The 23,095-nt window shown below is 40.5% G+C and overlaps 1 protein-coding gene across 4 annotated transcripts; it reads right to left on the bottom strand.

The window, feature by feature from the left end:
* Positions 1–652: 652 nt before the first annotated feature.
* KBTBD2 (kelch repeat and BTB domain containing 2) lies at positions 653–23,092 on the bottom strand. Of its 4 annotated transcripts, none has more exons than XM_074988146.1 (4): positions 22,911–23,092; positions 9,925–10,146; positions 4,848–5,013; positions 653–4,360 (listed from the first exon to the last, which is right to left on the bottom strand). In XM_074988146.1, exons 2-4 carry the CDS (start codon positions 10,092–10,094, stop codon positions 2,825–2,827), a joined length of 1,872 nt encoding a protein of 623 aa, XP_074844247.1. In that variant the 5' UTR covers positions 10,095–10,146; positions 22,911–23,092; the 3' UTR covers positions 653–2,824. The 4 variants fall into 4 exon arrangements, with proteins under 4 accessions (XP_074844247.1, XP_074844245.1, XP_074844246.1 ...); XM_074988144.1 differs by having other exon boundaries at positions 9,925–10,443; positions 22,911–23,067; XM_074988145.1 differs by lacking the exon at positions 22,911–23,092 and adding an exon at positions 19,187–19,414 and having other exon boundaries at positions 9,925–10,443.
* Positions 23,093–23,095: the final 3 nt, after the last annotated feature.

The raw sequence follows: 23,095 nt of genomic DNA, 5'->3' as shown, positions 1-23,095 counted from the left end.
TAAATTAAAAGTCTCAGCGCAACCTGAATGATAGTTGCTACTCACCACCTCCACAGTAAGTGGTAGCGTACTTGGTATGCGTTTGATCAGAATATTTAGAACAAGACCTTCAGAGTTGTTTTCCCACATTATAACATACTGCAAACCAGACATACTTTCCTGTAGTCCATGGAGGTGTGGTACTTGGAAGCTGCACATTAATGCTGGGTATACAAGTTTAAAATATTTTGTTTGGAAGGTAGGGGTGGAGAGACATGAGTTAAATTAACAGTTTAAAAAAAAAACCAAGAGGGACAGTATAAATATTTGTAAGTCCCCAGTCTGAAAAATGTATATGAGCACAAATGCAAACATTAACCCTGGGCTAAAACTGGTTTCCGTATGTTCTAAAACATGATCTAGAACCACAAGATGACAGTGTTGTAACCACAGATGTGAGAATGTGAATTTTAACACAACATTTTAAGATGCACATCTTGTCTCATGAATGGTTGAAGAATCAAAAGATATTAAATACACTTTTATATTTACAGCAATGTAAATATTTGATCTTCCAATATAACTGTTACTATCAAGATGCATATTTATTTCCTAAAATTAGACCTTTCTGTCGGATTCTATTTATGCAAATCAAGGAGTCTCTCCCCTCGCAGTGGGATTTCCAACTTAGCATTTTATGGAGACTGTTCCACACTTTTCCCTCTTACATTTGATAAGCATTACATGGTAATTTGTTTCAAGTAAACAAATTCAAACAGGTCATCCAGCTTAACTTCCAGTTTCACTGAACAAGTAGTGCCTCGAGTTACGCAAGGGTTCCGTTCCCATGCACTCTCATGTAACTCAAATTTTGCCTAAGTCGGAGGCGGCTTTTCTCCTCGGTGGAATGCATTCTGCAGCCAGGGAAGCAGCAGAAGCACCTGGAGTACCTTTTGAAAGGTAAGCCCTGGGGTTGGGGGGGGGCAGTTGGGGAGGGTTAAGCCTGGCGGTGGGTTACAGCTGCAAGGGGCTGGAGTTGAGCTGGAGCCACGTGCGGGGCGGGGGCAGGGAGGATGAACTGGGGCAGGGGAGTTGAGCTAGAGCCATGCATGAGGGCGGTGAGCCAGAGCCATGCTTGGGAAACAAGCCAGGCCGCAGGAGGTTTGAACTGGGGCCGCAGGGGGTTTGAGTTGGGGTCATGCACTGGGGGAGGAGGCGGGGGCGTTGAACTGGGGCCATGGGTGGAGGGGAGTTTGAGCTGAAGCCCTGCTGGGGAGATGATTGTGGGGATCGAACCAGAGCCACACACCAGTTGCTGAACTAGGGTGTGGGGGGGCGGGCTGAGCTGGAGCCACGCACGAAATGGGGTTTTGAGCTGGAGCTGCACGTCAGTGATGAGTGGGACTGGGGGCTTGAACCAGGGCCACGCAGGGCGAAAGGGGTTGAACGGGGCCACGGTGGGGGGGTTGAGTTTTGAGCTGCACTTAACTCATGTTAATACAAGTTAAGTGCAACTCAAAATCCCGCATTGCGAGGGTTTACTGTATGCATGTTTCATGACTTGTCAAACTGCACTTAAACAAGCTAACTTCCCATCACCAAGCCAACGCTGAAAGAAAAAATCATAGCTATACTCTTTCGACCACAGAGCACACCAAAAATCTTAATTCAGATTCAGTCTTTTTTAATAAATTAATGTCATTCAAAATACAGTGCCAGAACATGATGCAGCTGAACATGCTAGTTAGGTTGTCATGAAGCACCTGTGTTCATGTTAGATTGGCGGTGCCCCGCTACTGCTAGTGGTTCCTGGGATTAATGCCAGAGCAGCACTAGTCATCTGCTCTCCTGCACACAGCGTACAGAATATTCCTGAACAATTCGCTCCCCCCCAAAAAAGGTAAAAAACCTGATAGCTAATGGATATCTATACACAATCACACTACAGTAATGCTTGTTATTAAATTAACAAAAATAAAGACCTGGTTAATCCACACTAAAACTTTGTTTTACATTGGAAAAAATACATCAGCAGCAGGAAGTGATATACATGAGCCAATGTTACTGTAATACAGAATGTGGAGGCATTTATTGATTAAAGCTCCACACAGACCCGCACTATGAGTGGCTGGCAATTCCTATTGCAAGCCCAGCAATTTAAGTCCACATCTGGTAATCCACCAGCTGCTTGGAAGACCTGTATTCTAAACAGACAGGTATAAGTTAGTGAAAATAGAATCCATGCACCTAATAATACACTTTGACTGAACCTGCAGTCATTTTGCCCTGCATGTTCCCATACAATGGAAGATCTACCCTTCCTACCACAGGTAGATCCATGGGATTTGTTTATTCTTCTTTTAATGGCATTACTATACCAATACAGATATTGGTGTTAAGTGCAGTGCATTCCATTACTTAGGCCACACTGGAAATTATATGAGTACTAAAGTATAATATCCAGATGTAGTTCAAACGTAAGTGGAAGATTTTTTCAGAACAATTTTGACATACTATCCTAGCAACAATAACTGCTTTTTTATTTTGAACTGAAAAACCATCATAGGACTAAAAATTAATTCTTTAGACAGTAGTCAGATGCTTAAGCTCATGATATACATATAGGTTTCTCTTAATTATCAGATAGTATCTCAGATTATGGAAGCATATCCGCTTGTAAAAGTCACTGATTCATACTGAATGACTGCAAACTATAACTAGGGCATAAAAATACCATTATGAAAGACAGGTTTAATGTTTTAATTTCCAGCCCTGCTCTTTCATGAAAGTTTCTATTTCAAGGTAACTGAGCCCAGAAGCAGATGTGCAGTCTCTAACTGGCGAGCTATACAGGTGGCAGAGTAACCATTTCCCCATCCAGCTCAAACTCATCAGCCCCATCTGGTGAAAAGAGATAGGTTGGAGGTTTCCATGGGGACTCTTCAAGGCAAGATGGATACAGCTTTCCTACAGTGCATCGGAAGTCTTTTCCTAAGTCCCAGAGCACACGTTCTGATATATGCTGTCGTAGAGACCATCGATCAAGCTCCAGATCATATTGGTAGGTGGCATACTTGGCTCTCTCATTCATGTGAGTTTCGCGTATAAAGACACACAAAGAATTGGAGATTACAACAGCTCTAACACAAGGGTCAGAATATCGCTTAGCAGGGATATTAGCTGCCATTCTCCATTCATTTTTATTCACATCATAAACTTCCACAGTTACGGAAGACCCATCTACGGTGCTACTCGGGAGTCTTATACCAGAATTGCTTCCAATATGCAATCCTCCAATATAGAATATTTTGTCACCAAAAGCAGCAGCTGAAGCAAAGCATCTACTAGTTTGTCTCATAGCCATTTCTACCCAAGCATCTGACCTGGGAAAATAACAGTACATCAAGTTGTGTGCCATTACGTAAATGCAGTTATGAACCGCTACTGCTGTACTCCACTGCCATGCACAAGGCAATGGGCTTACCATGGTCCATTCGTCTTTCTCGGTATCATATCTTTCCACAGTTCTTCTGTTGAGTTCTCCACCCACGCTATCTCCTCCAATTGCATAGATGTATCCTTCACAGCAGACCAAGGAAGGCTTTATACGAACAAACAGCATTGGAGTCTTTGGAAACCAAGTGTTTTGCTGTGCATCAAACCAGTAAAAGCAATTCACAGTTCTGAAGGCAGCCTGAAGTTTGCTAGTTTTACTGTGATTGGTTTTCGTGTTTTTCAGAGGAACTTGCCCACCTGCTATATAGATATCATTATCAGGAGTTACAAGTGTTCCAACCTTATGCAAGTCGGCAGGAGGGTTACAAAGCTTGTAAACTTTTTCTGCCTGGGGGCTGTAACAGACAGAAGAGTAAAGACTACCAGGGCTTTCAGCAGCAGCTTCAATGAATATCATCATCTCTTCTTTAGTCATACCAAGTCTTGGTTTGAAAAATTTGGGCATAGATTTGTATAATCCTTGCACCACCACTGATTTATCATTAGGTGGTAATCCTTGAAACCAGGCTCTCTGGGTTACTTCTGAAAGTGCATCAATTCTGATTTGGCTAAGAACAGAGGACAAATACTGTGATCGTGATTCTGTGTTGTATTCCAGCCATAACATAGCAGCTTCACGAACTGTCTCCTCTTTTTCCACATTTAAATTGTCACTGCTTAAAATGTCTACCAGAAGATCATGTGACAGTTGCATGAAAGAGTCCTGGTGGTATACAGCAGTGAACTTGTGCTCGACCATTCTCTTAGCACTTTGTTTTAACTCTTCACAGCTGAAGAGATCAGCAAAACTTAATAATCGCACACAGTTCTCTGCATTTATTTTTTTAATTAAATATTCTCGACATCTCTGTAAAACATCTTCTACCTGTAATGCAAAAAAAGACCAATTAAGTACTGTAGCTAAAGACCTAATGCTTTATCTACAATCAAAAAAGGAATAACTGCACTGACATTGCTAGTTACAGGTTTTTGAACAAAGAACATCTCATTTAATCTAGAAAAGTAAATGTAGTTTGATTATACCATTTGATTTCTATGAACACTTCCATGTTTGTGATATGCAAATTGTTTGATACCAAACCCCCCCTCCTTTTTGTGCATTTTGCTTTGCTTTTTACAAAAGTGAAGTTTCAGAAATTGTTTTGAATTTCACTCTTTCAGAAACCATAAAAATAGGTTGGCTGTGGGATTATTTTGGTAAAATGGACAATCTTGAGAGAAAAATTACCCTCTTTAAAAAAGGAGACAGGGTTGGGTATTTAACTGAAAATGAAGGAAAAATAGAAACATTATGCTACCAAAATTGAGTAGTTATCATGCATCTTTACTTAAAATATACATGATGTTCCTACCTGTAAGAAGCAAGCAGTCTCATAAAGCTGTTCTACCGTGCTGTCACTTATTGCCAAGTTACCCGTGTATGCATATGTTATTATAATTTGTAAAGTGGCTGCATCTACATTCCTCAGATGTACATGTGTTTGTTTGCTTTCACTTAGCCCACTCATGAACATGGCCCTGAGGAGAGAAATACCAAATTAAGGCTGACAAGGACAAAATATTGTAATCTTAAAAGTAACCTCTTTTAGTTTAATTACTCCAACACCAACAACAAAGGAGAAAGATATCTAAAAATCTCTCAATTTCAAGCTTTAAATATCCCCATGATTTTCCTTTTACATTAACTTAGCACTTACCATATCATCCAGCATTTAAGATAAATGTTTTACTAAAGTTTTTTCCAATTATATTAGTCACGTCAATGTTTTCTATGTAAGAAAATCTAGTACTCAATATGTAGGCAATCATACTATTCTAAACCATAAGTGGGGATGGACATGACATGGTTGTATGTTTTCTCAGAAAATGGAGAAACATTTTACAGCACTTATTTTCCAAAAATGACTGGTGCATTTTCCAAAAGAAGTCGTTAAAAACAAATGTCGAAAATGCATCCTGAACAATGAATGTTGTTCTTATTTTGTTTTTTAAAGAAATTCATACATCTTAACCTGTTGCTTAAGAACCTATGTTAAGACAGGGGCATAAGAGAAGTGGTTGGGTTGACAGAAAGGCACAATTGCCTGCCAAACAAGTCTTATGGCTTTTTTAAACACAGTGGACTCCTCAGATTTGGAAGTCTGACATATGTTTTATCTGCCAATTTTTTTTTCAGAAATCAGTACCTGCTTTTCTCCTTACTTAGGAGGGAAGTTCAGCTTTAAAACTTTGAAAGTGTAATACAATAACAAAAAGAGGATGGTTTTCTTTCTTTACATATAGAACACATACTACTTACATTACCTGCCTAATCTAATTTGGCTGTCTGTTATAAGGACAAGCACTACACTATATTGCTGTATGCACTGGCAGGTGATGAGAAAAAATGGAGGTTTCATTAATCAGTATTTACAACAAAAGTGTATGATTTTTCTCATGCAAAGTTTAGCACTTTACTGAAAACCTGAATATGTGAATGTTTCCTGTCTTTGGAATTTAGATTAACCTTACGTTTGCATTACAAAAATCTCATATAAAAAACTATTTAAAATGGAAGCCAAGAAAAGGAAAATAAGAAAAGACAGCACTACAAAACCTCATACCTCCCTCCACACCCAGTGCCTGACCTCCCATTCTCACATAAAAAACCAAGCACATCTTAGAAAAAGGCTTGGCTGCATATTCTAATAACTTTGTGAGGGCTTTGATATTTCTAACCACTGGCATTTTTTGATCACTAGCCACCCATAATTTGTCTAAGTTTAATGACTAGTTATTTCTAGAATTGCTGGAACTCTGAAGTTACAAATACCATGTGAAAGCAGACTGACGCATTATTAGTGATTCACAATGTACCAGGTGACAAATTCAGATTCCCGATTTTTTTTAAAAGGGGAGAATTACATGTTTAAAAATATCACTGCACTCAAAATGAGAGATTTGGTATTGAATACTGCAATAGCTTGATGTGCTACAAATTACGTTTTACTCTCCACTGTAGTTCTCTCCACAAAGCCTATGGGGAAGTACACACCTGTAACTAGTGGTTATCAGTTTGTTTTCACATTTAAGAAAAGCCACACAGAAATGCCCACAAATTCAGACTTTTTTCCACTTAACTGTCATCTGTTGTAACTCCTAAGACAAGGAAATCCTAATCAGGAATTGAAACATATCCTTGCCAGTGACAACCCAAATAGACATGTTAGCTTTTACAGTATCCAAGCTTTTTTCAAAATTAAAAGACAAAATAAAACAAACTTCAAACAATACAGCAATCCTAAGTCTGCAAATCAAAAACTGCTGAGCAACAAGATTTGCCTGTCTTCCTCCACTAACAAGAGGCAATGGGTGGGGCATAATTTCCCCTCACTCCCCAATCTTCCAGAACCCAGAATGATTTTAGGACTTCTAAACAAACACATACTAAATCCATGAGCAAGACTCAGTGATAGCATCTTTCTTGGTTAAAATTTTCTTTTCCTGAAACTTCACTATGGAGAAGAGAGAAAAAAAGGTTTCCTAAATATGCAATTTTTTTGAGCAGTTGGACTTCCCCATTATTTTTGGATAGTAATTTTAAATTCTTGACTTTCAGGTGACTTTTTGAATCCTGCATCTGACTGAATGGCTATCAGGGAAAGGAAAGATCAGACATTACAAAACAAAAGCATTATTTTTTGCATGTATCAAACAGATTGTCTAAAACTTGAAGGGGGCACAAAATAAACAATGGGAGGAAGAAGACAACAATACAGGAAGAAGGCAGACACTTAAAAAAGTTAGTTTAGGAAGAGGTGCTCCATCAGAAATAAAAATAGAAAAACAGCAATGCGAAGCCAAAAAAGACGATGTATATGAAAAGACAAGATTGTTGGTATGTTACATTTAAAAATATTTGTTAAAAAAGATAAAGTGGTCATATATTTTTACCCTTTAAATTATTGTGCCTCCTCTCAAGCCTTTTCCCTTGCACCAGTAATTTTCACTGTGGACAGTAAGCTTGCTTTTCAAACACTAGGGAGAGGGAATAGCTCAGTAGTTAGGTCACTGGCCTTGTAAACTCAGGGTTGTGAGTTCAGTCAGGGAGGGTGGGGAGGCTTTCAAGCGCCTGGGGCAGCTCAGATTAAATTAAAAAAAAAAAATCTGTAAGGGAAGGTGATAGGTCCCACTGTGACAGTAGGGGACTGAACTTGACAATCTCTCGAGCTCCCTTTGAGTTCTATATGATACTAGAGATGGTTTTATTCAAGACAATCAATTACAAGCTGTAAAATCACTTAGAAAAATATCACTGTACTTTGTTCCAGTGGACCGAAAAAAAAACCTCCCACACCAATGTGAGGCTGGTGAAGCAGTAGAAGACACGTCTTTGGAGAAGTAGCTTGTGGCCCGATACTCCCATTTTGTTAGGAAGTATTAGCCAAGATAAAACCATGTCAGGCTATGTATGAGAGTAAGCCACCATGCCCACATACAGTCACTAGTTTTTTTTGTTTTTTTTTTCCACAGCCACAACAGCTCCCAATGCGTAGAGATTAGAGACCAAAGCAGCAGCTCCTCTCTGCAAAGCCCAACTGTTGCTTCTGAATAGTTCTCACCAAGGACAGCAAAATAGTTGCCCTTGGTGTTTGTACTTCGGGCTACAGGCAGCTCCTCTGGAGATACAAAGAGCCAATCTGGGTGGCACAGAAGGTGGTTCTTGTCAGTAGATGCAGCTGTGGCATATTGTTGCCAATGCATTTCTCAGGCAGCTCTTCTGCTCTCTACTGGCTGGGGAGCAAGAAGCCTGGGATGCCACAGGTGACTGGTGAGTTCCCAACCCAACTTCCTCAGGGCAGGGTCTTGCTGAAGGGCCAGGGGAGGCACAGATAGAGAAAGGTTTGTCAGACTGGCCAGCAACAAGAGTTGGCAGCTGCACTCTCAGTCCACCACAAATTTTGTTGCAAGAACGCACTACAGCATTCTACAGAAACACATCTTAAAAGACCCCTGCCATCACTGTCTCGAGGCCCAAACGTATACACAGTAAACTTTCATATCTGGCAGCCCTGGGACTGGGATGTTGCTGGATATTCAGAGAGGTATACCTAGCAATGCATAACACTAAAGAAACACATGATTAGATATTAAGAAACAAACAAAAATGTATGCAGAGTACTTTACTTACCAACAACTGTAGTATTATACACTGTAAATTTATACTCTATTTGCTCTTGTTTTTTGCATTTACTTTCACTATACTGTACTTATTGAAAAACAACTAAAATTTACTTATGGTTAAAATGCCAGTTATTTGAGAGTTCTGGATGCTAGAATGAGAGATATGAAAAAGCTTACTGTAATAGTGGTTTCAATACTCCCCATGCTGCGAAGCCATATTACAAGTAAAATGTTTTGGGAAACCCAATTCTAGCTAGCTAAAAAGAAATGAAGACCCCCAAGTGATATAGAGAATCCATGGTTACTACTAACTTATCAGTCTCAAGCTCTAGTTTAAGGCTTTCACTTTCAGGACCAGATAGGCAGAAAAATGTTTCACTGGCAATATACATGACTGAGCCCTGCTCCAAAATCCCGGCACAGATTATGTTTTTCCTAAACCCTGGTACAGAGGAATCCACAAATATAGTATGAGAATTAAGAAATGCACATAAGGAAACCCCTTTAAAAGAGAATTAAACAACCCAGGATCCACAGGACTTAAAACTACACAAGCGGCTCATAACAGAAATAAGTAGCCCTGGCACAGTTAGGATTTCAGGATTAAAACAACGCTTAATCCTCAATCTTGAAGAGGGGCAGCTCTCTTTGAAACCCAAAACAGAGGCTCTGGCTTCTACTGTGCCTATTTTTATTATCCCAATCAAAACATGAAGTTATAAGATCAGAAATCCCTACAGTTAAAAGAACGAGCAGAAGACAGGAACAGAGAACAGGAAGAGAGCAGAATTCCAGCAACAGAGAGAACAAGGAGTGTTAGGGGAAGTGATGAAGGGACCGCTTCCTCTCATTGGGGAATCCCTACTAAACTTAGCCTATTTTAGAACCATGTCAACAGAAAGGAGAAAATATGCTAAAGCTGGAAAACGCTGTTCCACGTGCTGAAGACAGACCATGAACTCCATTACAGAGCCAGGACTAAATCCAGAACAGGGCTTCTGAAATTAAAAACAAAAACAAAAACACCACCTCTCTATAAATGCTTGGCTGCAACAAGTCATGAGGTATTAGAAAACCCTACTTTGACCTTTTAATGTTACTATAACTTAAAATCATATTTAAGAGCTCTACTATTCACTTCATATATCCAACCCTAACAATCTGGTTGGGCTATACATTCATTTTTAATTATGTACATCTAGCACTGATTACAAAACAGTACAAATGTCTTTACCTGAATGAATGGATCATGATTTGAACACTTACCTGAAATAAGAGCTGCATGTTGCAAGAACCATCTTATGACAGGGGAATTCAGTGCCCTCAACAATCAACACTATGTCAGTTAGCAATTGCTGTTCATAGAACAATTTTAACTGCTCCAGCAAAGATACAGCATATTCAGTATTGATCTGCCTTTCGTCCTGAGTAGACATGGTTGTATTCCATTAATATTCCCAGGACCAGATTAGAGAAGCAAGGATCTTTCTGCACAAGAAAAGTCAAATGAATGTTTCTGGAGAAACAAGAAGAAACTGCAGGAGACGTTCGCAGCGTTTAGAAATTATATTGATACATTAGGCAGTGTTATCTTGGATTGCTGTATCAAGAATGTTTCAGACTTCAACCTACTACTAGGTCATCATGCATTGATTTGTGTCATGTTTTCTCAAAACACTTTCAAGAGTTTGTAGAGCTTCTGCTGAGATTTGCAATGATGCAGCACATTAACGAGCAAAAATGAGGTCTGAGGTAGATTTTGTGGAAACATCTCATGATCAGTGGCTGCAAGCAAGAAAATAAAATTGGTTCACAAATTAGCATCTTTTCAAACCATAATTTCTTCACAGTTTGACTAAAATGATTGCATTGAGTGCACATTATTTGAAATACAATTTTAAACACCACACACAGTTGTAGAAAGATATTGAAAAGTGCAAAAATATCTAAAGGTTAAAAATAAAGATAGGGAAAGGAAGAAAGCTTTGTACATTATGTTTTTAAAGTTAAAAACCCTAGACACATTTAACAGAACAGAAAAAAATAAATTTTAGGACTGTACAATTTGGAGAAGTTAAAATCAAAGTCAGATGACAAAGTTAAGGTTCACTTGGCAATCCTGTGTATTTATGACTGCATTCCTCTCTCAGGAATACCATGAATTCTTAATATTTTTAGAGATACGAACCCCTTTATTTGCTCCAGCTAAAGGTAAAGATAGCTACAATCTATGGCTATGTCTACACTAGAGGTTTTTGTTGACCAAACTTGCAGAGTCTACACACAAAATGCGTTTTTTGTCAACTATCTGTCCACAAAACTTGGCACCTCCTCCAACAGCATTCTACCTCTCCACAATGAGGATTAACACCTTTGTCGACAGATTCTGTCTACAAAAAAGGCATGTAGACACTCCAGGGAGGCCCTCTGTTGACAGTCAGGGCTTCCAGTTCACCAGGCAGCCCTGTTCGCAGAACTTCCAGTAGGCCAGACAGTCTGGCTGCTCTGTTGACAGAGCAGACTGCTCTTTGGATCTGCTTTTGTGTGTGGATGTAATCTGTCAACAGAAGTTTTGCCAGAAGATCTCTTGTGACAAACTGCTGTTGACAGATGCTGTAGGGCAGATGTGGCTTATATTTTTAGGATTTGTATTCCATCCCAACATTAACAAAATTCTTTTGTTTGCCCTGTGCATTTAAATAATGATCAACAGTAGAAACCCTAGCCTTTCCATAATGAGAAAACTATCTTCCTGTTACTGCTCGTCATATATCCCACATTCCACACAACCTTAAACAAAACCACATCCACTAGTTTTGCATGTCACATATAAACTTTTCAGAAAAAAATTCTACTATAGGACACGTGATACTTGGAACACAGAATTAAAAACACATCTGATTTCTTCTCTTTCTAATTTTTGTTGGGGTCATTATATATCTCCAAAATGGAGTCACCTAAGTTTACACTTGACTTGTTTGATTTCAAGACTCTCCCATTACAGCTGCGTCTACCCTAGCCACTTCCTTTAGAAAGGGGCATGATAATGAGCGAGATCAGAAGATGCTAATGGAGATGCTACCATGAATATGCACCACATCATTAGCATAATGGTAGCTGCAGAGATTCAAAAGTCCCGCTTTCGAATTGCATGCCGCCCATGCAGATGGGGGCCTTTTGAAAGGAACCCCCAATCTCCCAAAGCCCCTTATTCCTAAAATGAAATAGAAATAAGGGGCTTTCAAAGACTGAGGGGGTCATTTTGAAACTCCCCCTTCTACACAGGTGGTGCATGATTCAAAAGTGGCACTTTCAAATCACTGCCACCTCCATTATGCTAAAGAGGCGCTGCATATTCATGGCAGACCTTGGCTTAAAGTTTGTATACATAAATCAAGCGCTCAGATGTTATAACAATAATTGCTTTCCATCACCTTGTCCTTCACAATTTATCAAACATTAGTTTGGCACTTAGCTAATATTGTTTCTAGGGGATTAGTCAGTTAAATCCACCAGATCATTGATTTGACTTTGTGTAACTTAAGTATTTGTAACAATCTGATTTAACTTACTAACCACAGATAATACTTTGACTTGCATTTAAAAATTAAACATTTTTAAAAACTGTATATCTAGAACACTTGATAGTATTTAAATACTATCATTAGTTAAAACTTTTGTGCATTAACTGAATTTTAATTTTAGCCCAAGTAGAGCTTGACAAATCATAAATTTATTAATTAGTAAATAAAGGGTAAATTATGCCTATTAAATTGAAACGTATGAATTAGGACTCAAGAGAAATTTAAGCTATTGCATTAGTTAGCAATATCCTAGTCAGCAAAACGCAGCACCAAATTTAGTGGAAATCCCTTAGCTTTAAATCAATGGCTATGTCTACACTACCCCAAAAGTTCGAAATAGCCATTTCGAAGTTTACTAATGAAGCGCTGAAATACATATTCAGCTCCTCATCAAAATGCCAGTGGCTGCAGCACTTCAAAATTGCAGCGGCTTGCCGCCACGTAGCTCATCCAGACAGGGCTTTTTGAAAGGACCCCACCAACTTCGAAATCTCCTTATTCGGCAGATAGGCATAAGGGGATTTTGAAGTTGGTGGGGTCCTTTCGAAAAGGAGCCCCATCTGGATGAGCTGTGCAGTGGCGAGCCATGGCAATTTTGAAGTGCTGTGGCTGCCAGCATTCTAATGAGGTGCTGAATATGTATTTCAGCGCTTCATTAGTAAACTTCAAAATGGCCATTTTGAACTTTTGGGATCATGTAGACATAGCCAATATGTTTTAGTGGTTACCAACCAAAGAGAGCCAACCTCTATGTAGGGAAATACAGTACAAACATTCAAAATTAAAATCAATTACTTAAACTGAGATTGCCATGTTATTTAGATCATAATCAAAATTTTCAATAAAAACCCTAGATTTTGACTTGCATGTTACTTGGATTAATGCGAGTCAAAAACATGAGTGGCGAGGAGCCGGGAACCCTCCACTTGCAAGAGTTGGGAAATTGACCAGCACTGCTACGCTGGTCAATTTCCTGGCTCCCCCAAGTGTTAGGGAACCAGGAACCAGGCTGCTGGTGGCCAGTCCCAGGAACCAGCAAACTGACCAGGGCAGCAGCACTTGTCAGTTTCCTAGCTCACACAAGGAGGGGAGCAAGGCTGCCCCTGGTTTGCAGCTCCCTGTCAGTCCCAGGAGCTGGGAAACTGAGCAGCGTGGCAATGTTGGTCAGGTTCCTGGCTCCCCCCAACTTGTATGAAAGTCGACTAACATGGGGTTGCCCACGAACGCAACCCTACAGGTAAGTCAGGGATTTACTGCATTTTAAATTGTTTTGATAAATCAATCCACCTTGCTCAAGTGAGATTTTTGATATCCTTTGGGAACAGTTAGAAACTGCCCTCGCAAGATGTTAGTGCCAAAGAATCAGAGCTTTGCAATCTGCAAACATTCGGATATGAGCAGTTCAAACCACTTGACTCTTTTAAACCAGGTTGAGGCTTTGCAGAACTTGTAAATTTGTGCTTCAACCATATTAGTGGGCTACGTAAGTGCCAGATTTGTTTTTGGTTTGCTTTTTAAAATGCCACAACTGATAAGATATATTTGAATCTTACAAAACTTATATAAACAAAATATGCAGAATTAAGGTTCTAATGTAGCAGATGCTTACATATGAACAGTTCTACTGAAGTCAAGTTAAGCGCAGTACATCAGGGTCTAAAACTGTATGTTTACTAAAATATTTTTGATAGCATAAACTCATCACTTCAAAAAGAGGCATTCTGGTATTAACAGTACAAAGTTTAGTTTTCAGTAACCCTAGGTCAGGGGTCCACAACTGAAATAGCGAGAAGAGCTTTTTTTCCCCCCAAGTTCAGTTACAAAAAAAATCAATCCTTCAAGAGCCATAATGCACATGAATACAAGACAGTCCTAAATAAATAACGTCAAACTGTGTTTTTTATCACCCCTGTTTTAAGAACAGAGCACACAATGATTTGTACCAGTTAGAAAGTTAAGTTACCCCCATCTCTGGACTTCACCTGCTTCAGCCCCCAATTCTACCCCCAAGTCCCACAAACTTGCTCCATATCCCCAGGATTAACCCCCTGAACCCCGACCTCCTCCCATCCCCCAGGCTTAATCCCACTGAACCCCAACCTTCCCCCTCAATACTTAACCCCTTTGAGCCCCAACCACTCCCCCCAGCTTCTGCAGGCTTAACTTGCCTCAGCACACGAAGTTTTGCAGTGGCCACAGCCACCACCTCCCCCCACAGTCTCCTCTTCCTTCTCAGCTGGGTTGTGCAGCTCTGGCAGGGGCAGGCTCGGATGCCCTCCCCTCAGCTCTCCTGCTGGCTTAGACTTCTGCTCATGTGGGGCAGCTCCCTGCCCAGGCAGCTTTCATTTCCGGGCTCCCTCTCCACAAATGACTGCTCAGTGGCTCCAACTGCCACTGCTTCAACAAAAAAAATCTACATTCAGTTAGCTCAGGGGAGGGCAACTGAATTTAGGGTTTTTTATTTAAGCAGTGGCAGCCTCCAGAGTTGCAAGAGGAGTCAGCAACAGCAGTGCTCAGGGTTGCAAATGGCTCCTTAGCCACATGCAGCTCCGGAGCCACAGGTTGCCAACCCCTCCCCTAGGTCACAATCTTCATATACATATGCCAAGATCAGAAGCCTCATTTTAGGCCCTCCGAGCATGTTTAGGAAAGGATGAAGAGGGTGATTTAAGAAAAAAATATCTAATGGATTTAATGGTATGAGTTTGATTGACCTGAAACCTCAAACCTTGATGGAAAATACAGTGAACACCCAAAATCCGTGACTTCAAGTTGTGCTTAACATGAATTAAGCATAAGTGGAGGCCTGTCTGCAGCTGTATGCCTCCCTGGCTCCCCCAGCTGTAGGAAGCCAGGTGGCCAGCAGCAGCGGTGTGACCTCTCCCCAGCTTTCACCAGCTGGAAGAAGCTGCGCTGCCAAAGCTGTCTGCCCAGCACAGCTTCTCCCAGCTGGGGGAAGTCAGGGAGAAAGACAAATGGGAGAAGCCACACGTGGGTCCCAGAGTGGCAGGGAGCCAGGAAACTGACCAGCAATGTGGTGATAAGTTTTCAGGCTCCCACCAATGAAGGAGAGCCTGGATTTAGGCTGCTGCCTGGTTCCCCATTCCCAGCTCCCTGCCTCACTGTAGGACCCAGGAAACTGACCAGCACTGATGCTGGTTAGCTTCCCAGCTCCCGCAAGCAGAGGGGAGCAAGGCTGCCACCTGGTCCACAACTCCCCTCAATTCCCTGGAGCCAGAAAACTAACCAGGGCTGGTGCCTTCATCAGTTTCTTGGCTTCCCCCACTTTGCACAGGAAATCTGACTTACATGGGGGTTGCAAAAGTGCAACTCAAGCGTAAATCAGAAGTCTACTGCAGTCAGTTTGAAGCATTTCAGCCTTCTTTGTGTGTGAGTGTTCAACATATACAAAAGTGATGCCTGCTGCAAATACAGCAGAAACTATTTATTCTAAATTTTTTTTATTTTATTTTATTTTTTTGAGTTTTTGGTGTTCTCAGCAAGGAACTTTAATGAGGCCCTGGATCTCTCTCTCTGAGATGACCATTTAAACCTGAAATTTTAGAAAGTTATCTATTTATAATCAGGAAGCTAAAGAAATCCACAAAAGCATCCAATGTAAGACTATAAAATAAAAGCAATGCAAATATATAATCTGATTACATTTACTCAACCTGATCAAGTGAAACATGTGGACAGATGATCAACTGATGGGTTAAGACAGAAATAAATAAGAACGATTTGGGGAGTACTGTAAGAGAAAACACAACTAAATAAAAAGTTTAAGATTTCAAACAAAAATTTCAAACAACAACTAGGTGAAAATATCGGCAATTTTTCATTTGCAAACACTACAAAAATGGGAAGAAAATGATACATGATTTTATAAAAACGACAAAAGGACTGAGGAGAGAAAGAAGGAACAGGTACAGTGCATCTTTAAATGGACTGATATGAACTTTTATATTAAAATAGAAGTGGATGAAGTCAGAAAGGAAAAGGGGGTACACGAAAAGCAACAAACACACTTATTTATTTGTATGAGGACTGGACTGCCAAAAGTGTTACAATTTAAAATTTTACACACACAGACAATACACAACCAGAGGACACATGGGCTACGTTTACACTAGCCCTTTCTGAAAGGAAGGGACATGGGGTAATGAGCAAGTTGGGAAGATGCTAATGAGGCACTGCCACGAATATGCATCTCATTATCAAAATAGCAGAAGCACTGTACCTGTTTCTTCTTTCTCACGCACTGCCCATGTAGAAGGGGGTCTCTAGAAAGCAACCCTCAGATTTCGAAAACTCCTTCTTCCCAAAATCAAATAGGAAGAAGGAGCCTTTGAAGTCTGGGGGAGGGGTGTCCTTTTGAAAGGCACCCATCTACACGGGTGGCATGCGATTCGAAAGCGGTGCTTTAGAATTGCATGCAGCCATCATTATGCTAATGAGGCGCTGCATATTCATAGTATTGCCTCATTAGCATCTTCCCAGCTTGCTCATTACCAGGCCCCTTCCAAAAGGAAGGAGCTAGTGTAGACACGGCCCCAGTGCCATAAGATTTTTACCCTGGCAAGCAGATGTAGTCTTTGGGCTATTAGATGCTGGAAAAATTATTCAAACACCTACTTCTAAGTAACAGCTTGACATGTGATATTTTCTCCAGGTGTGTCACACTGATGTTAAATTTACATTACCCACTACTGATGGTATCTGTAGCGTTTGTGTGGCTACAAGCCACAGTGAAAAAGAGGATACATATACACACTCTTGTCTGGTTACATATCAGTGAGAAACTCTGGCAAAGGGTGGGCAGCAAGAAAAGAGTTCCTTAGTTCCCAGTGGGGCTTTCATTGCTTCAAGAAAAGGATCTTGAGCAGACAGGCAGCTTGGAAAGGCTGGGCCTTTTTCTGCTGCCAGTCTTTCCCTGAGGTGGCAGACATTTTCCCAATGGTGAGACAAAAAAGCTCGCACAGGATACCATGCTGCTACGAGGAGATATGACTTGGAGAAGCATGGAGAATTATAGGGTTCACATTAAAATACATATCCATACCCATCACACGTCTTTAGTTACTTAAATCATGCCTCATGCTCTACTCCCATATTTACAACAGAACTGGGGAAGCATGGTAGAGGTACTACACAGGAATGCATACAACAAACTGCTGAAAGCGACACAGACCACATAGCTCTAGATGACAGCATTAGAAGGTCAAAACATCAATAGAAACAAACTTTGGAATAAATGCTCATTTCTGTGACTGTACCTAAGGCTGTTAAGGTTTTAAGTCATTCAGGAATACCAGAGCAGGGTGTGGTGGTATTTTTGTTGGTGGGTGTGGGGGGAGGGACAGAAGAACTACTGTACTAATGACTTTCTGTACTTCAAGGCATTAACATGAATTATTGACTTGATACAGACTTTCAAGTTTCTAGTGAACTGAAATGTAGAAGTTGACAACATATAAACACAGGCTTTTGTGTCACTAAAAGCAAAGGATTTTCATGTCAAGTCACAGCTTACACTACCAGATCAATATGCCTTATTGTTATATCATTGTAACAAAACTTATACACATGTTGAATAATAACAGAGAGATAGCCATGTTAGCCTATATACTATCAAAACAAAAAATCAGTCCAATAGCACTTTAAAGATTAACTATTTATGTCGCACGAAAGCTCATCACCTAAATGATTTTGTTGTCTTTAAAGTGCTACTTGACTGCTTTTCTGTTTTGAACTTATCCACATGTAGCTAATGTACGGCACGTCTTAATGCATAGCCTAATCCTTTGTAAAATCTTGTCACTTCTCTAAATGACTTTGTTCTACCCAAATAATACAGCTCACCAATCTATTTTAATTTAAATTATTGTTTTTAAGGACTCAAAAGTCAAATGCGTTCTTTTTGACATCACTAGTAAGTTTTCTGAAAGTTCTATTTGATGAGTGAAAGCCAGACCTATCCAATGGCGGAAGATAAACTGGCAGACTGGTGAGCAAGGGAAAAGAAAAGTTGAAGCTGAGAGAAAACTAAGTACCCTAAGTTAGATCACAAACAACATGACCTTGATCACTGTCAGAAATTATCTGAAGGTACTTTAGAGATCAGCTGCAGAAATGTGTATGAAGTCTGTGAACCACCTATGATATGTCAGATCAGATTTCGGCTCCCCTGTTTAGTGCAGATGATCACTGAAATTAACTCTCTTCAATACTGTGTGGGAGTTCCTGCCAAAGGGCCATGAAAATCTCTGAAGTACTCAGCCCTCATGTTGTCCACATCTGGAATGATTTTGCTGCCAGTGTTTGCAGTTGTACTCTGAGATGTGAATAAGATGCTCCAATTCTGGAAGAAGCCTTAAGTCCCACTATTCATAACTCAGGTCATGCACAATCATCATGTTTATGAAAATCTCATGGGCACTCATCCAATAATTTATAACTTTTAGGACTTTTATAACTTTTCCTTAGTAGCTCTCAACTGGATTTTGTAAAATTAGGATAATGATACTAATAGGGAAAGTAAGGAACAAAGATGCAACAACTTGCTCAAGGCAACCCAGCTGGCCAGAAATTGCCTGAGTTTCAGTCTAGTATTCTTTTCCACTGAGCTACATTGCCACCCTGTGGATGAAGACCTTTGGAGGTGAAGCTGTTACAGCCAGACACCTGATACTTTTGAAGTAACAAAGAGCAAAGGGATTGTTAGTGGTCATGCCATAGGAAAAGTATTTTCCATAAGCTGTTCCAATACCTATACAGAAACAGACATCTTAAGTTTGAAGGGGAAAACGGATATGGATGATGGAAAGCCAGTATAACAACATGTGGAACTTGATCTTTCTGAAAAAAGCTGCTCTGATTTTGGAGACACGCAATCGGACAAAAAAGAAAATCTTTTTCATAGAAGTACAATGAATAAGACTGACCCCTATGTCCAACTGTGACACCTGAATGGCCTAACTTTTTTTCCTCAGGTTTCATGATAGGAATGCCTAAGGATGCACTGGTAGGGAAGAGTTGAGAGGCTGTAGTAGACAGGATAGCATATTCAAGCAGAATGACCTCAGTTATCCATCGGTCCACAACAGCTCAACATCAAGCTGCAACAAAACCAACAAAGTAACAGAGTGATTAAAAAGTAGAGATTTCCTAACTTAAAAAACTGAATGTATTTTTCTTTTAAAAGCTGTTCAACTCTGATGTTATGAAACTATGTAAAGGCCTTATTTATTGAATTATTTAGATCAAATATGTTACATCAATGAGATATCCCACTTCAGTAAATTAAAGGGTGCTTTTCAAATTACATTCAAAACCAGGGCAAAGACACCTAACTTTTGGTAATCAACTCGATTTATAAAAGTGTGACATCGTCATAGGTGGCAGTACCTGTTATTTTCAATCTTTACTATGGACCCACTACTGTGTTGAATAGAAAAAATGTTTGAATTTATTACTTTTGGTTTCAATTTAGGTAGCAGGTGCAAATGAAATATTCTTGGACAAGTTCGGTTAAAGTTCAGAAATAGCTTGTGCTTTGAAAGAACAATTTCTTTTTCATAACATATGAATAAAGCCATGTGGGAGAGGGGGTGATCTACTAATTCTAATAACTTGAAAACCACAGAGATTCATATTTTCAAATGGTATCTAGCTGCTTTAAACATATGCATAAGCTTTAATGTAATTTTTTAAAACTACTTATCCATATCTTTAGGCATCTAGGTTTCTTTGAAAATATGGTTCAGGATGACCAGAAGCATCTGCTAATTCACTAACTACAATGAATGTCTCCTCTTCTGGTCAATAAATCAGTTTAAAAATCAAAATATGTTTTAACTAGCCTAATTTTTCTTATAAGCATTTTAATGACATTCCAATTTTCATCCACATGCAGCTCACAAATAAGAAGAAATCTTGTAAAAAGTATGTCATTTGCTATCTTCTAACAAAAAAAGAATTATGTGAATAAGTGTTGAGCTACCTAATTACTCAAATAAGCCTGTATACTTTATCCTTCTAGTACAAAAAGCAGCACATTTGCTACGTTAGTTGCAAATCAGCACATTTTAATATAGTTATACCAACCAATAAGAATAAAAATCTCAGAGCAAATAACTGAAAAATAGACATGCTAAATTAGATTAAAATTGATCATTTACATTAATCAACTCTGACAAGGGATCTCCAGGATAAAAGTGGAATAGAGGGAGAAGCAATACTTAGAACTAGCTCTGAACTGTTGGACAACAAGTCAAATATGCAGCTTCACCACTGAATAAGAAATAGGTGATTGATGAAGCAGTTCTACATCTTATGATGTTTTCCTCTGCCTGTTCTGATGCTGCCCTGGCACCAAGCTCTTGCAGAACCGAGTCCTGAAACCTGAAGACATCAGGTAGATTCGGATATTAAAGGAGAATATGGATACTTCCAAAGACCTAATAATGGACTGATATATGAGTGTATCTAAAATATTATATAAATCAGTATTAAAACATGTTTGGACATTACAAAGCAGTTGCCCAGTTCTTCACTGTCTTTTACTCCTCTGCGTGGAGAAAAAGGTTTGTTAAGAGGAAATATATCTTCATGAACAGGAAAAACCTGTGGTGACCAGCCACAGAAATTACATCAAGAGGAAACTTTCAAACCCTTAAAAGTAAATCTTCTTGTCATTCTTATCCAATGGAAAGATCCAGCTTTCCTTGGGACTTATTTCAGTAACGCTGACATATCAAGGATGTTGTTAGTCAGGTCCACCAACCCCATAATGGGGAAAATAAATTTATATTTCCTCCAGCACTAGGATATTAACCAGCCGGTCTCTTTTCTTGGCTAGTTCATGTTTTCAGTTCCAGAACTTCTACAATACAACATTTCAGAACTGTTCAAAGCAGTACGGAGATGAGATAAGAAATTATTTCAGATTACCTTAAACTTTGTCTTTGGTGATATCCTGAAAAAGTTAGACTTAAAATTGGCTCTTACCCTCTCATAAAAACCTCAAGTGTGAAGTGCTAAAATAATTTAAAAGCAACTGCACCAACTCAGGCCTTCTTCACAATCATACAGCTCAAAATAAGAAACTCATCTTAGGAGAGCTGAGTTTGCTATTTGTTTACTGGCCCAACCTTGTAAAATACCGAGGGTAATACTCAGCATCTTGCAGTATTGGGCCCTGTGAGCCCATAACCTGAATAATTATTCACGTGTGATTAGACAAAAACGTATCTGTCTCTACACGTACGTCTCCTAAGTGCAGATAGGTTATAAAATTTGGAGAGAAGATAAATTTTGAATACTTTCTATGGAATTTCCAAATGATTCAGTATATTGATAGTTAATTATCACTACAAATTTCCTGCTCTTTAACAATGATATCCCAACTACTTAACTACAACATTCAGCCTTAATGAAATTTTAATAGGAATAACACTTTCTCTCCAGTTGAATCTTCCCAAGTGGATTTTTGAAGTAAAGAGACCAACTGAAAATTTTAAAATAAATGTTCTTGGGTTTCCATTATATAATGAAACAGCAAGAGTCAACAATTTCTGATTTTGCAGGTCCCCTTAGAAATATATAAGACTCAGACAAACATTGGTATGATGTTATAAATCATAACACGGTATTACTGTTCTCCCCTTCAAAGAAGCTACTGAATGTGTCCAATCATTATCTGGTCTCCTGAAAGAAAATAACTCAACAGCAAAATATTTAAACGGTGGAAATAATGTGCAAATGATGGAAAAAATCAAAACTATTCTACATCTTATGGTAGGCATATTATATACTTAAAGTGTGTGCCCAAATCCGAAAAGGAAGCAATATGTTACAATAAACACTAAAGGCCAGCTTAAATTGACGACTACTACTACTAGTAATCCTTGCAGTTATCCCACACTTAAACACGGAGACAGCCTAGGAGTTGCCGCAAGCAGCAGCTGCTTGCACAGATATAATTCGATGCAATGCTGGTGGGATCACTTGGACAAGAACGCAGCGCCATTACCTCCAGCGCCCTTCCCCTCAAAGGCTCCAATCACAGCTTTGCAGCCAAGGAGCCCCAACATCAAAGTTTCACGCCCTCCCCGTCCCCCTCCGGACAATGGGCACCAAGTGCAAGGCAGCAGCCGGCTGCAGGTTACTCAGGTACCGCACAGCCCCATCATGAACCTACATCTCGACCGCTGGCGACTAGGATCCCCGAGGGGCCGCGGCGGCAGAAGGGGAAGGCACGTGAATACCGGACACACGCAAACGCCCCTGGGGTCCGCCGTGCGGGGAGGCGGCGGCGGCGGCGGCCCGCAGCCTCCTCCTGTTGTCTGGCTGTCCCGGTGCCCATCGCAGCCGCAGCGCCGGGCGGGGACACACCGAGACGGCCAGGGGCCGCGCCCAGTGACAGGCCGCGCGGAGCCGACACGGCAAAAGCGGCCTCCTGGCCGGGTGGAAGCAGCGAGAGTTCGCAGAGGGAGAGGAGTGGACCCTGGGCAGAGCACGGAGTCCGTACTGCAACGGACGCCGCCCGAGAGCGGCGGGGGCTCGGTGCTGCGCGGCAGCAGGTCCGCATCCTCCTTCCTTTCTTCCCTCCCGTAGCTGCGGAGAGGGGAACAAACGCCGCCGCCGCGTCCCCCTCCCCGGACAAACCTCCGGCCGCCGTTTCCTCTTCAGCCTCAGCGCCCGCGGGGAAAGATCCGGTCAAACCCGGGCTGCGGACTGGGGCGGTCTCGCGCGCGCGCGGTCGCCCTCACCGCCTCCCTCAACGTCCGTTCCGCGCGGTAATGCGCGCCCTCGCCATCCTGCGCGCGCTCGGCTGTGATCGGCAGGGAGCT

This window comes from Carettochelys insculpta, chromosome 2 (assembly GCF_033958435.1).
Source record: "Carettochelys insculpta isolate YL-2023 chromosome 2, ASM3395843v1, whole genome shotgun sequence".
NCBI lineage: Eukaryota > Metazoa > Chordata > Testudines > Carettochelyidae > Carettochelys > Carettochelys insculpta.
Note: the sequence above shows the minus strand (reverse complement) of the source record. Positions and strands in the feature narration are given on the sequence as shown.

Coding starts and splice junctions, on each gene's coding strand:
- KBTBD2 (XM_074988146.1), bottom strand. CDS start 10,094: ATGTCTACTCAGGACGAAAGGCAGATCAATACTGAATATGCTGTATCT. Junction 5,014..9,924: donor ACATGCAGCTCTTATTTCAG/GTAAGTGTTCAA, acceptor TTCTCTCCTCAG/GGCCATGTTCATGAGTGGGC. Junction 4,361..4,847: donor AGACTGCTTGCTTCTTACAG/GTAGGAACATCA, acceptor TTTGCATTACAG/GTAGAAGATGTTTTACAGAG.